Source organism: Centroberyx affinis, unplaced genomic scaffold (assembly GCF_046629955.1).
Source record: "Centroberyx affinis isolate AG114_WGS23_722 - 3 ecotype Tasmania unplaced genomic scaffold, CSIRO-AGI_Caff_v1 ptg000678l_1, whole genome shotgun sequence".
Lineage (NCBI taxonomy): Eukaryota > Metazoa > Chordata > Actinopteri > Beryciformes > Berycidae > Centroberyx > Centroberyx affinis.
In genome coordinates this window covers 89155-103867 of record NW_027279299.1, presented here as the reverse complement: position 1 = coordinate 103867, position 14713 = coordinate 89155, and the positions used below count along the sequence as shown (strand labels likewise).

At 42.0% G+C, this 14713-nt stretch overlaps 1 protein-coding gene across 1 annotated transcript in view; it reads left to right on the top strand.

Annotated features, from left to right (window-relative positions):
• Nucleotides 1-1478: 1478 nt before the first annotated feature.
• Nucleotides 1479-14713, top strand: part of LOC139643954 (copine-9-like) — a gene marked incomplete at its 3' end in the record, with an annotated part of 98657 nt that continues 85422 nt past the window's right edge. The window contains exons 1-2 of the mRNA XM_071519278.1: nt 1479-1555; nt 10765-10805. Coding sequence (XP_071375379.1) covers nt 1479-1555; nt 10765-10805 — 118 coding nt within the window. The remainder of the gene's footprint in view (nt 1556-10764; nt 10806-14713) is intronic.

Here is a 14713-nt window from a genome sequence, read left to right as displayed (position 1 = left end):
TTAAACGGCTGTTGACAGGCTTAAACTATTTATGGAATATGCTACTTAGATAAAACCTGTTAAAATGTAATGGGCTTGGACATGTATGAGGGGTGATTAATGCCACAGAGGAGGAGGAGACGAGATGCTGGGCGATCAGCCTTTACACTCTTCTCAGAACGAGGGACGGACCTCCTCTCTCCCACACAATAAATACTCAAAAACATAAAAGAAACAGTAGGAGGCATCTTGAAAGCAAAAGGTGCTTAATGAGCTTAATGAGCGCTTTCAGTAAAAAGTGCATTAGGAAGCAAAAGAACACAGGCATAGGCTATATTACATCCTGCTTATATCAGCGGCATGTAATATAACGTTCTGAAACCTTTAGGAAAACTTTCAACAAACTTTGATCTATTTATTCTGTTTTAATGTTTTCTCTTTTAACTGTATCTTGCATGTAGTTTGACCTTTTTATGCTTGTTTCTCTCTAAGTTCTTGTTAATTGTTTTTTTGTTTTTATTTCCTTAATTGTGTTTTTGTTTTTGTATTAGGTTGCTGATATTTTCCGCAGACATCATCATAACGTCACAAACGCTATGAACTGTGGGTAATTCCCGTGAGCAGTCTCCTACTCATCCTCCTCCTCCGCCTCCTGTGTCTTCTGTCTCCTTCTCCTCCTTTTTCTCCTTCTGTTTTTTTCCTTTCTTTCTTCTTCTAATACTGTTCTATCTCCTCCTCCTCCCTCTCCCCCCTTCCGCTTCTCTTCCTTCTCCCCGTCCGGCTTCTTCTCCTCCTTTTCCTGCTTCAGCTCCTTCTCCTCCTTTTCTCCTGTTTCTCTTCCATTTCCTTTTTCTCCTGGTTCATTCCGCTTTTTCATCTTCTCCTGCCCCCCCTCCCCCCTTTTCTTCTCCTCCTTCCCCTCCCGCTTCTCCTAGTATTTATATAGTAATCATCTCAAAGCACAGCTCAAGTGATTTACAGAAAGGCAGAAATAAGGAGGAGGTAAAAAAAAAGAAAAAAAAAGAAACAGCCTCGTCCTCCTGCTGCTGCTTCTCTGCTTCTCTCCGTGGCATTAATCACCCCCCATACCTGGACCACAAGTTGCGCCCAGACGCACGGAGGAACTTGTGGAGGTCTCTGCCTCCACCTGCCGATGGGTGAGGAGAAATAAGGAGCGGAGGAGCCGCCGGTATCCGCATCTCAGCTCTGGTCTCGCTCTCTCTCCCCCTCTCTCTCTCTCTCTCTCTCCCTTCTCGCTATGAATGAACGCCTCATCCTCAGGTATGCCTCCTAACGCACAGCTGCGCGCCAGCGACCGTCAACAACTACTACTACTGGCACCGGGCTTTTTAGTCTCCCCGTTTCTCCTCCATGGGTGGATGGAACAACAAAGATATAGCCGTCGGTGAATTAGTGCTGTGATATAGGTGCGAACTTCAAGTCTTGAGAAGAAGTGATTTAAAGAAGAAAAAAAAAGAAAAGAAAGAAAACCCTTGGCCATGGCGACAATAGGGGATTTCGACCCGCTCAACTCCACCGTACCTGCGACCAAAATTGAAGTCACTGTCTCGTGCAGGTAAGGACTCCCGGTCTGAAAAAAAATGTTTCCCCTACTCGTTAAGTGTTAATCGTTTCAATTCACACATTTGGGAATTTTTTTGGGACGCTGGATGATAAAGTCCGTGTTACAGTCACGAATCGTGGATGTGATCTCCTTGTGCGTAATTGCCTGTCATAGCTGCGCATTTTTAATTCACCTTAGATTTCCTCATAGTTTTAACAGCAATGTGCGTCTTTACTCGCATGGACAAACTCTTCTTTTTTTTTTTTTAAGGAGGAATTTGCATGAGCAGTGGGTGTAGAAGTGCGTGGGGTGTGCAGTAGCCTCACCAACAGTACTAGGATTTATTCTGAGTGCCTTGGAGAGCTCCAAAGAGCGCAACTCGCAGATCACATGGATGCGTGGCTGTTAAATATGCCAACTGACGATAAAGAAGCCGAGAGAGAGTATTGGTTCTGGTTTGTACAACGGTCACATTCATGAGCTGTGGAGAAGTAAAAGAGGGAGAGGAAGGAAAAAGAAGCATAGTAACCCTACAAGAGATTTTTTAGAAATCATACTTATCCAAATATAACAGGAAAATTATAAATCCCAATAGGAATATTTTAGGGAAACTATAAGTCCAAATTGGAATATTATAAGGAAATCTGTAATTCCCAGTTGGAATGTTATTAGGAAACCTATAAGTCCCAATTGGAATATTATAAGGAAACCTATAAGGCCCAATTAGAATGTTATAGGAAAAAACTATAAGGCCCAATAGGAATATTATAGGGATACTATAGGAGATTTAAAAAATAAAAAATAAAAATACCCTAAGGTCACTATAAACTTTCTATTGAGCACCACACACTATAACTCCCTATAAGAATATTATAGGAATGTTATAGTGATACCATACAGAATTAAATATAACAAAGAGTACAATAAGGTCACCAAAAACTCACTATTGAGTATCACAGACACACTATAAGTCCCTTGTTGCTTTAGACTGAATGTATAAATGAAGAACTCAAGACATTTTGAGCATGTATAATGATAATAATATCATAAACAGAGGACAAACAATTCATAATGATGAAATATAAGGTCAAAGGTTATGTGTGTGTGTGTGTGTGTGTGTGTCCAGGCCAGGTCTGCAAGGCCAAAGAATAGCAGATAAGTCCAGGAACATGTTTAACAGGGAAAGGAAAGGAAAGGGAGGGGAAGAAAAATAGGGAAGGAAATGAAAGGAAATGAAAGGAAAAGAAAGGAAGGAAAGGAAAAGCAAAAGACAGACAGGAAAGAAAAAATTCAGGAAAGACCACCGCACTCTATCCCGTGTCTTCATATCTGTTTGCACTGTATTCACCCGACAAACAATATTTTCTTCATCTACCTTATTGTTTTTTTTAAGCTGGTGCCGCCCCGCTCTATTGAATAGGCATTCTGGGTTTAGGGACCAAGCACCAGCTGGTCTGAGTGCAGCGGTCTGCCTCCAGTGTGACCTAAGCAAACCGCAAAAAAGCAGCCACTGGTGCATCAGGTGAACGTTCACACCCCACTGAGCCGGGGAAGTGGAAGTGTTGGCAGACCTGGAGCTAATGGCCGTCCCCCTTCCGCTCAGTCAAAAGCATTTCCATGTCCTGGATAGTTTATATATGCTAATAAAGACTGAAGCCGCTGATTGTGTACAGTGCTATTCCTAGCGCACCCACACACACACACACACACACACTCCCACCTCCTTTCCTTTCCCGGTGAAGACACAGCCAATCTGGAGGGGGGGGGGGGGGTTAGGAAGGGCTGTCTTTGGTTTCCCTGACGCTGACAGAATGGGGTTGGCTCAATTCCCCCCAGAAAGATCCTCACTCCAGAGCAACCGGACATCAGCTGTGAATGCATGAGAGAGAGAGAGGGAGAGGGAGAGGGAGAGAGAGAGAGAGAGAGAAATGGTGTCAGGAGTAGGGTTCAGCCGATATATGTTTTTAAAGGCTGATATTTTTGGATTGAAGCTGCCGATAGTTGATATTTTCCCATTGGCATACATAAAAAAAAAAACAATATCGAACAATTAAATGCTTATAGGGGATGTGAGGTGGAAGAGACCTGTGGCCACTCTTGACCTGACCTGACACGCTCAGAAACAAACATTAACAATCACAACACATTGGAGGAGTTGATCAATACCAATGATTCAATGATTCCTTCACCGGGTACTGAGATTTCTGGCTGTTTTGTACAACCACCAGGATTTAATAAGAGCATTTTCAACTGCTCAAACATAGAGGAACATATTCCAGCTGAATAAAAAAGCCCCATTCTCAAGCCAAAAAAGCAAAAGACAAAGCAGTAGTATTTAGCATGTGTGATATATTACCTCTTCACTAGATGTTTCTGTTGGATCTCTGATTTAACTAGCTAGCTTACTCCTCTCTTAAAACTCGTTAAGAGTCTTAAATTACTTAAAGAGTAAGTAAACCCCAAACCCAAATCTGTGTAAAGCCCGACATCTAATGGTAAAAAGCATGCTGCTGAAATCTGCTATTGGCTGATCTTTGGTGCCAGGTGATGTTACCTTCTATAGAGGACAAAGATCAGCCAATAGCAGATGGCATGTTTGTTTGTTTTTTTACCATTAGATGTCAGGCTTTACACAGATCTGGGTTTGGGGTTTTACTTACTCTTTAATAAACTTTTAAATGATGATGCATATGATTTGTTTTTATTAGTTTTAGTTTTAGTTTTAGTTAGTTATATAAGCAAGAAGGGAAGTAAACAGTGCTACCAGACAATTACTACTAGGTGTTTGCGCAGTTCCTACTGTACTCAAAATCATAAAACTGGCTGGTGAATATTGGAATCCCACAAACTGCAGTCAGTGGACCAAAAAAATGGTTACTTTTGCCCTTAAAACTAGGCATACTATACTATTCACTGTTGGTTTTGAAGCTGATGCAAGATGACACAGATCACCTACTGAGCCCATTACATGAAATAAACATCTCCAGTGACAGAGACCGTCTCTCCAGACCCAACAGTGGATTCTAACTCTGATGTTGGGCTGTTTGTGCCGCGGTGATCCCGATGCTCCCCCCCCCCCCCCCCTTCATCTGAACAGGTATCAGCCTTGGCAGTCAGCCAACCGCTGCCTCTCCCAACACCCCGACCTCTGAACTCAGCCTGAACGGAGCCGCTTCGTCCCCGTAACAACATCAACATCAAACATCATCCTCTCCTCCTCACTTCACCTCGCTTCTTTCATCCACCTCTGTCTGAGAGAAATCCCCGTCAAGTCGGATTGCCCCTTGGACCCAGCCTGAAAATTAGAAGCGCTTTTGAAAGGTGCGCAGGCATTTTGGATGAGTTTGAACGTTTTTTTACGCGGCCACACCGCCTCATTATCGCGTTGGAAGCCGGTGTATTATCAGGGGAGGTTATCTGGAGGTGAATGTCTGACTCCTTCTAAACGGATTCCCTGCTCTGTGAATTTGCCGCTAACTCGCTTTTCAGATCTTGAACTAAGTCAGCTTGGTTTTTTGATATGAGGAAGCTTTGCCTGAAGGAAAAGAATTCAGCGGAGTTTCTCGTCTCACCCGAGCGTCTCTCTGTCTCTCTCAGTGTCCCAGTCATATCTTTTTCCATTAAGGGTTTCACCCTTAAAACACCCTACGTGTCGTTTGTAGCTCAAAGCCATCGTATAGGTGGTAATGAAACGGATTGCTTTGCCCATTCAGGTTAAGATACTTGACAGTGGATTCTGTTCACAGTAATAAAAATGGATAGGAAGAGGGGAAATGAGGGAGAATGAGGGAAGTGCAGAGAAAGATTCATGTCTGTATATGAGTATATCAATAAAAGCAATCAATCAATCAATCAATCAGTGTTGTTCAGACAGGCAGTTCAAATCCGTGGAGGAGGGGAGCAAGAGAATGTTGGTGTCTGGACAGAGGAGGCGGTTTCATGCTGCTCTCATCCTGCGTCACAACCAGAAAACACCGTCACAAATCCACCCAGAACTAGAAGGCACTCGAAGAGCACAAGACTCCAAGACGCCAAACGCTGAACAATCCTCCAGCTTTCTGTTACACCCAAAGGCATCATTCCTATCATTTTAATTTTTACGTTCACCTTAAGGACCACCTTAGGACTTGCAATCAAGTCTCTATCTCTGTTCGTTTTATAGCTATAGCTAAAAGAACGATAACGCTAATGGTTTAAATCCCAGATCTGGATCCCCACCAACATCTAATCATTTGTTCCTTGGCCCAAGGCCTAGCTCTCCACCAAATTTGATGAAAATCCATTTATAAGATTTGGAGATATCCTGCTGACAGACAGACAAACTAACGGGAGAAAACATTGTTCCATGTTGTTGCACCCAGAGTTGTTGCACATTAAACGCTGCCGTAGGACATACACCTGAGTCTTTACTATGACAACCAGTGTCGTAATGACCGCGAACGATTCCACTGTCCAAACGCGCAAATCCGATCGGATCACTCGTAAATGACAATGCGGACAGTCAGCTTTGAAGAACCAATCGGATTTGCGGATAGCGTATTTGTGCGCGCTTGTGTGAATGTAAGCATGTAAAACAGCTCTGTCAGGGATGATGCGTCCGTCTGCATGTGGGTTACACGGGAAGAGTCAGAGAGTCGGAGTGGAAGGAAGGAGCCCTCTTCCTCTCTTCTTCTGTCTTATATAAGTGGCAGCCTGCCTGCCTGCCTGCCACCCAAACGCCGCTCCTCTAGATCCTATTAGACAAGCCGAGCGTGGCAGCCGCCCCGGAGTTCTGCAATGATCACCGCTGGCACAGGATTGTTTAAATGAGACGACGGGAAATAAATTACCTCCCCCATCTTGCCAGCAAAGCACCTATTAACCCCAAATGCCCCCCCAGCCCCCCAACACACACTCCATAATGATGAAAATAGCTCTCGAATGCCTGAAATGGACTAAAATGGATGTTTTTGACAGGGGAGTTTCTGGTTTGTGGCTTGCTTAATCATTTTCATATGTTTATTAACTTGTTGGTAATGGGTAGGGTTAGGCAGATATGTATGGGATACATGGGACCGATATTGGCATTTTATTAAGTATAAGATCTGATTCAGTCAGTGTCGTCTACCTCTGATACGATGGATGTGATGCAGTTTGTATCAGCAAATTCAGATAAATATGTTTACAAAAAACGCTTCTGGCTTCATAGGGGCCTTATTAGAATTATAGATACATCGTTATTCTCTGTAATGGACTAAAATGGATGTTTTTGATGCGGTAGTTTATGATTTGTGGCTCGCCTAAATTCATATGTTTATCCCTTTCATGCATGGTGTCCACTACAGTGGACAGATATTTGGAAGCCATTTTGAACCATTTAAGTTGTAGTACCATGTCCCAACCACCAGGTGGCGGACCCCCAAAGTGTTGTCTACAATTCCATTTGATTATTATCTTTGGCTCTCTTTGTCATTTTGAGATATTGCATCATAAATTCAAAATGAAAAGCGGAGAGGAGATGCACCGAGTACCTCAGGAATATCTGTTAAATCCTTTTATTCTCAGAAAACGGTAAAGAAAATATTTTTCAACTAAATAAGATGTTAGAAATACTTTTATCCAGATTTTAATAATATTATTTTAATAATAATATTTTCATGTACATTTTTTTCTGTGACTGAAAATACATCTGTCCACTCCAGTGGACACCATGCATCAACGGTATAAAAAGTGATTCAGTGGAACTCAATATACGTCCGAAAAAACATATGTTTTTTAAAAAATGTTCTTATGTGTATTCATACCATTTGCTTTTAGTAAATGTTTTAAAAACATATGTTTTTTCAGACCTATATTGAGTTCCTCTGAATCACTTTTTATACTGTTGATGCATGGTGTCCACTGCAGTGGACAGATACCTAACTCCTTCAAAATAAAATATATTGAAAAAAAGTTATTGGCATGATTTTTCACTTTACAAAAGTAAAAACAAACATTAAAAAAAATTTTTACTTTGTGATTTAATAATTCATGCATAATTCACTTGTTGGAGAAATGTCACATGATAATAATCTCACGTTAGAATCAGTTCTAATGTGACATTTTGATCAGATTCCATACAATTATGCACAAAAGGGTTGTTTTTAACTCTTCTTCTTTGTCGCCTTCGTCTTCTTGAAGATCGGAACATTGTAAAGCAGTACTAGGCAACTTCGCACTTTGGTGGCCCCTAGTGGCAATGAGAGATAACTGTTTGAATTTTTGTTTACCCATGCAACACAGGAATTTTCAGTGGATGGGACGCTCTTTCTTACCTAAAAAACCTCGCCTAGTGCAGCTTTAACATATTCAAGTTGGGATCCAAATATCAGCTATCAGCAGCTTCAATCCAAAAATATCGGCATCAGCCTTCAAAAAGCTATATCTGTCAAATCCTAGTAATGAGTAAGATGATTTGTGTGTCTCAAGCGTGGTTTTCTATTCTGGTGCTATAAACGCATTTGAGAGCTGCATAGTGTGGTAGCTGGTCTGATGCTAAAAAGTGACATTGGCGGTGCTTTTCGACATGAAATGCCAGGTAGGTCAGTGAGCACCGGGAGCCGGGACTTCACAGTGGGAGAATGTCAATCACAGCGGGGGAGTGCTCTGATTGGATACCCAACCTCCCCCATGTCATGTCCTGAAGGTCCCGAGCATAAGGCCACGTTACACGCAAAAGATTTAAATAACATTAGTGACTCATGGAAGTTTAGCCTCAGAGACAAAGCGGATCCTCTGTCTGTTCTCGTTCTCGGATTGAAAGCGCGGCGCCCAAACAGAAACCTCCAGATTCTTCCGATGAAAGACAGCAGTCCTGGTCGTATACGCATATCTGATTAATTCTGTATTTCTGCAGAAAAAGCGCCGCTTGATGTTCTCTCTAGTGGTTCATTGCCGCTCATTTTTTCATAGATGTGGGAGTTGTCGCCCTACTCTCGTCTCTGCTAACAAGCAACCCCTAATAACTCCCCCCCAACTTTGTGGCAAAACAGTGAAAACAACAGATTTGGAACAACAGAAATTTTACGTAGCGCTTCTCTATTATACATAGTCATTCTCTGGACACAGGAGTAGGTGTTAGATTCACTGTCAGGGCATTGTGGCTTTGATCTTTGCACGCCTTACTGCTGCTCCCTTGTAATGTTAGGGATTTAGGCATTTAAGCCTATTCTACTGTTGTCGTTCTAAGTGGAGCAGCAGCTAAATCAGTTAATACACGGTCATGTTAATGGTAAGCTTTGGTATCAGGGTGACAAGAAGATGGGAGGAGCAGGCTTGGGGATTATGGATTCTATTTCAGTTTTCGGTTTATGTACCCACTGTCCATCCATTCCCTGTTGACCGCCACAGAACACACATCCATAGGACATTTAAAAAAGTGTCTAAATATAGAAGTGAAAACTATCATTGCAACGTGGAAAAAGGATGACATGCGAAAGTCTAAAAAAGAAAACACACAAGCAGATATATGTGCCAGCCAGCAGCCTGAGGCAGACAGGCACACACACATGAACACACGCTTGAATGGCTATTTATAACACCAATATGAAAATAATCAGCTACATATTCGACATAATACTAATATGGCTCACACACACACACACACACACCCTTCCCTTCCGTGGTCCAGCACCCTGCTGTAGGTGCTCCTCCGTATCACTGTCACCCTGGGCAGCATTTGAAAGCGGCAGGCCAGTCGACTCACTGGCAGCTACTGTAGTCCCTCCAGAGGGGAACAGTTCAATCTGTGTCACATCACTCCAATAACAAGCTTCTCAATTACCGCTCCTCAGCACTTCATTGAATACTGTGTTAGTTATTACAGTCAATTGTCACCGACGTGTCAAGTTGTTAAGAGGAAATTGGGTCACCTACTGTTCAATAATCCTGGCGATGATTTGACACTTGTGTGTTATTGTGCTCTCTGTGTTTGTGTGTGTGTGTGTGTGTGTGTGATTCATTCCCCTTGCTGCTTCTAAAAACATGAGGAACATGAAATATTTGTTTGTACAGCCTGTTCTTATGCGTCAACCTGTTTTTCCCCTGAATATTAATAGAATTAATGAGAATGCAGAAATGCATTCTCATTAATTCTCATTCTCATTGATTTATGCTAATATTTTAGCATACACTAGTGATAGAAGGCTTCATGTTAACACTTTACTAGGCTATACACTATGTTGAGTCATAGCCTAGTGGCCACTAGCATTAAGTAAGAAGTGAGAAGACTGACCTTTTAGTAATAGAAAATCATTAATGGTTTGTTGTTTAAACCATTACAGCTGATGTAGCCAGGTTTATTTTTAATCTTATTTCAAGTGAACAACCATGTATTCATCCGCTGCACAGTTATTTTTAGCTATACGCAGTTTCCCATCACCCACCACCTTCATTTCCTATGGTAACAGTCAAAGTAGTCCCCGCTAGTTCAAAACAGCACCTTATTTTTGTACATTTCACCAACCTCCTACACAAAACTAACAGACTTGGCTGCATATCATTTAAGATAACTTAGAGCTGCTACAATTTCACATTTTCTCATTGTTGAGATAATGTTAGTGGCCTACTATCACTCAGTGTAGTGTATGCTAAGTGTTAGCATGGAGCTACTATGACTCAACATAGTGTATGCTAAAATGTTAGCATGGAGCTACTATGACTCAACATAGTGTATGCTAAAATGTTAGCATGGAGCTACTATCACTGAACATAGTGTATGCTAGTGTTAGCATGGAGCATCATAGCAGTCAACAATCTTCCAGGATTTAGTATCTACTAGTCCATACCCGGGGATGCGTGCACCACAACTCCGCGTAGACTTGCCAAAAATGTGCATAAACAGCATAAATTTGGGAAAATGGAAAAATCAGCTTCGTCAGTCCCTGCCTATGACAATGCTCAATGCCCATGTGCAGTTTCAGATTGACTGGCCAACCCATTGAGGAGCAAAATGGATGCAGACAGACACACAGAGTTTTCCTCATTTTATAGTAGGATGTTCTCATATGTTGACCAATGGGAGAATCTCACAAAAACTGGAGTATTCCTTTAATTGCAAAATGACAACCAGATATTATTACAGTCATTGTAGCATGAATAGAACTGTATACTAAGTATGATTTTATCAGGAAAGCCCATTTGGGATCCTGACCCCACAGCTAGACCGGCCTGATCTAACTGCAACCTTTTGCCTTTTCCTACAGGAACCTGCTGGACATGGACACCTTCTCTAAGTCAGACCCAGGTAACTGTTGTCATTTTCACATCCAGTCTTTTCAGCCATTTCAGCTTTCATGTTCATGTTTGTAAATGAGTTCCACTCCTGCCTCTCAAGGCATTTACAATCCCTGGTGCCTTTTTACGCTGCTCGACACCTTACTCAAACAGAATTTGTTCAATTTCATGCCACGACTATTGAATCACTGTTTCACGCACCTTATCAGCGCACGGCACGCATCGCTGAGCAATAACACTGAGTCTCTCCGAGAGCATTTAGAGACCGAGAGAGACTCCACTCCACATAAGAGCCGAGTGAATGAAAAGCATCGCCCCCAGGGGTCAGTTGGCCAAGACTCTCTGAATCAAGTTTGCTCTCAATTAGGACAGCTAATCACTGGAACCTGATTGACACTTAATGATTGCTTGCCACACACACACACATGCACACACACTGTCAGAGTCATGTCAAGGCATGTCTGACCAATGAGAGAGAGTAACCTTTAAGAGCAGCAGTGAGCGGTGGACAACAGAGAGTTTATTAGAGCGATGCTTTCAGCTACTTGTACAATTTATGTTTGCTGAAAAACAGGCAGACAGAGAGAGAGGAGGAGAGAGAGACGGAGAAGAAAGAGAAGAAAGAACACACAATTGGCAATCATCATCGTCATCATCATCACCATCTTTTTTTTTTTTCTTCATTCCCAATATCAATGGTATTTGATTTTCTTTTTCCCTACTCACACATATATACAACTACTGATGTTCTCCCTGCAGTGATGGGTCAGTGTGTGTGTGTGTATGTGTGTGTGTGTGTGTGTGTAATAGGATTCTTGGCTGATATACTATGCCTTTGGTGTTCTTAGTCCTCTGTTTGTTTGATGTTTGTGAGTGTGTGTGTACATGCGTTTGTTGTCAGCGTGTCCATGCATGCTTGTGGTCGTATGTCTGATGTTCGGTAGTGTGTATCTACATGTGATGTGTGCTAGTGTGTATCTTTGTCTGTCATTCCACAGCGACTGTATTTCTGTGCACAGATGGCACAGCCTCAGATCTCGGTGTCAGAGCACATCTAGTACATTACCAAAAGAAAATAAATTCTCTTTGAACGTTAGTCTTATACTACAGACAGACAAAACCAATGTGAGCCAGGGGCGCTTTTGGCTCTGCAGAGCAAAAAGGTGAGTCAAGATGGATCAAGACTCAAGCAGGAATTCTTTAACATCAGATTCCCCTTAGCTAAGGTGCTAGGTGTAGCATTTTAACATTGAATTGTCACCACGTTAGTTTTGAGGCATTAGTATAATAACCATAAACAAATCGAGACCGTCACAGAGAAGATTGGCAGCCTCTACTCTGCTTTTTACATTGTTTCTCCACCTGGTGGATTTGGAGGGAAATCTGCTGGATTGCTTTACGGCACAAAACAGGAAGAGGTTCTGTTCTTCCAGAGCAAACGGAGATAAAGCTTTCAGAGTTTCTGGCAGCAGATGGTGGAAGGAGGGAAAGGCCGATGGAAAAATCACTTCCAACATCTTTATCCTCTTCAGGGAGAGGGAGGAGGGGTTTATGGGAAATGTGGTCTTAAAGCTACACTAAGCGGTTTTCCGACCGACAGAAATCGCAACACATTTATCAACAAACCACAGCAAAGCTGCTGGACTACGGAAGCCCCCAAGGACAAACCGTGCATTAAGTCTAATAGCTAAGCTAACCGTACCTACAGAGAAGTGTCACCAGTTAACCAGTCTCACTTTGCCAGATCTTTCTCCTGCTGAAGGTCACATGTCCCACAATGACAAGTGAAGAGGCAGGTAGCAAGTTTACTAGTTTAACAAGTTTACTAATTGAACAAGTTTACTAGCTCGCTTCATCAATACTGCCGTTACAATAATTTATTTCAGGGATGGGAGGGGGAGAGTACCGATTTGAAACAACGAAGGAGGAGAGGAAGGAGACGAGCTAGTTTTAAAAAAACGAAAAGCTACTGAATGGAGTGGGAGGAGCTTCAATTCAGACCGATTTTGACAACAACATAGCACACGTTAGTTTCAGGATTGGTTATAGGGTCTGAAATCGCTTATTGCAGGTTTAATGTGGAGAAACACTAGCACTAACAATACTCTCATTTGTTTAAAGTAATTATATCAATGTATCACAATTAACTTTACAATGTTGTATTGATGTTTTAAAATGTCGCATCTAGCACCTTTAAGATCTGACCTGGACAAAAATGAATCTGAATGTGATTTTACATTGTTGATCTATTCACTTGATTCAACACCTAAGATGCTTAAAGAGCCTGAAAAGTGCACAAAGCACCAGTAAAATAATAAGCAAGAGATGTGATGCTTGTTTTATGAGCCTTTTCTTTGCAGCCAAATTAAGATTTGTTTGGCTTTGCGTCTCCCAAGATTTCAGACTTATGAAAACTGAGATCAGAAAACTGCAGAAAAGCTGTGTGTGTGTGTGTGTGTGTGTGTGTGTGTGTGTGTGTTCCTTACCTTAATCTGACCTGAGCCACAGCCCTGTGATGAACTCTCAGAAGTGCATCTTTCTGATATGTAGAAGCCCAATTAACTCAAAGTCAAACTAAAGATTTCCTGCATCTGGATTAGAGACTTGCCTCACCAATCTATAATTCTAATAAGGCCCCTATGAAGCCAGAAAGTTTTAGTAAACATAATATTTATCTGAGTCTGCTGAAAGTTATCGAGGCTTCCAGATGTTGGACAGTGTTTGTGCCACTGCAGTGTGCTGTGAGATAATGGAGATATTTAAAAAATAATAATAAAAAAATTTCCCCAGTCAGCCTGATTTTAGTGATTTGGATAATTTATCATAAGCTTCTTTGATTAAACCATCGCAGAAATCCCAGTTTTCATCACACAACTGCCACCGTGGCGCTTCATCTGCTAGAAAAAAAAAAAGTTCAGTTCAAACTTCTGTTCTCAGACCAGTTGTTTGAGAAAGTTTTATGCTACAGTATACTCATTTTGTGCAATATTCAAAACAGCGGCACTCAGGCAGAATGGAGAGGATGAGGATTAGAGATATCTTGTAATCAGACATACCCCTGATCTTTATTTATGAACTAAATTTCAGTAGCCATTTTGTGAAAGATTTTGACAGTTATCTGCTTTATAATCCCGCCTCTTGAAATACAGACTCGCTTTAAGGATTAACATCATCTTCTCACATTGGTTTATAGATGTTAGCGTGAAAGACATTTGGGGAATGGGGTTGTTTTTATCTCCGGACAAGGGTCTGAAACACACACACATATATATACACAAATATATGTAAAGGATTATTTATAACGACAATAATCGGCCAAAGGATTATACATAATATTCTACATAATAATTGGAAGGAACGATCTGAAACAATTCAGATGCAGATTTTTTTTTACAGAATGTGCTTCTGGGTTTACCAAGCAATCACTGTGGGACAAAACACATAGGCGGACTTGTGAAAAAAAAAAAATACACACACACACACACACACACTCCTACACACGTGCGCACACACAGGCAGCCGGCGGGCCAGGGGTGCTCTATTGATATGGCCCATGGATTAGCGGCTAAAAGTCTTTCTTCCCAGCCGGTCGGAGGTGGAGAGGCGGGGACGGAGGGTAATGATTGTGTCAGAGGGGTCCTGAACTTCAAACCCTTCCTCCCCACCGGGGGGAAAGGGAAAAGCCGGACCCTCGGCGGGCACGGCGCTCCCCCGGGCCTTTCATGTCCCCGGTTAGACCCCTTCTATCTGAGCCGGGCGTCCAGCCACCGAGGACGGGGTCAATACACACAGATAATGTCACACAGTATTGAGAGCCACTGATAAATGAGTGAGCCCATTCCCCAGATAGATCCAAGCCGGCGGATAATTGACGTGGCTCAGAGCCGAAGTCAATAAATAGTAATATTCTGTATTGAT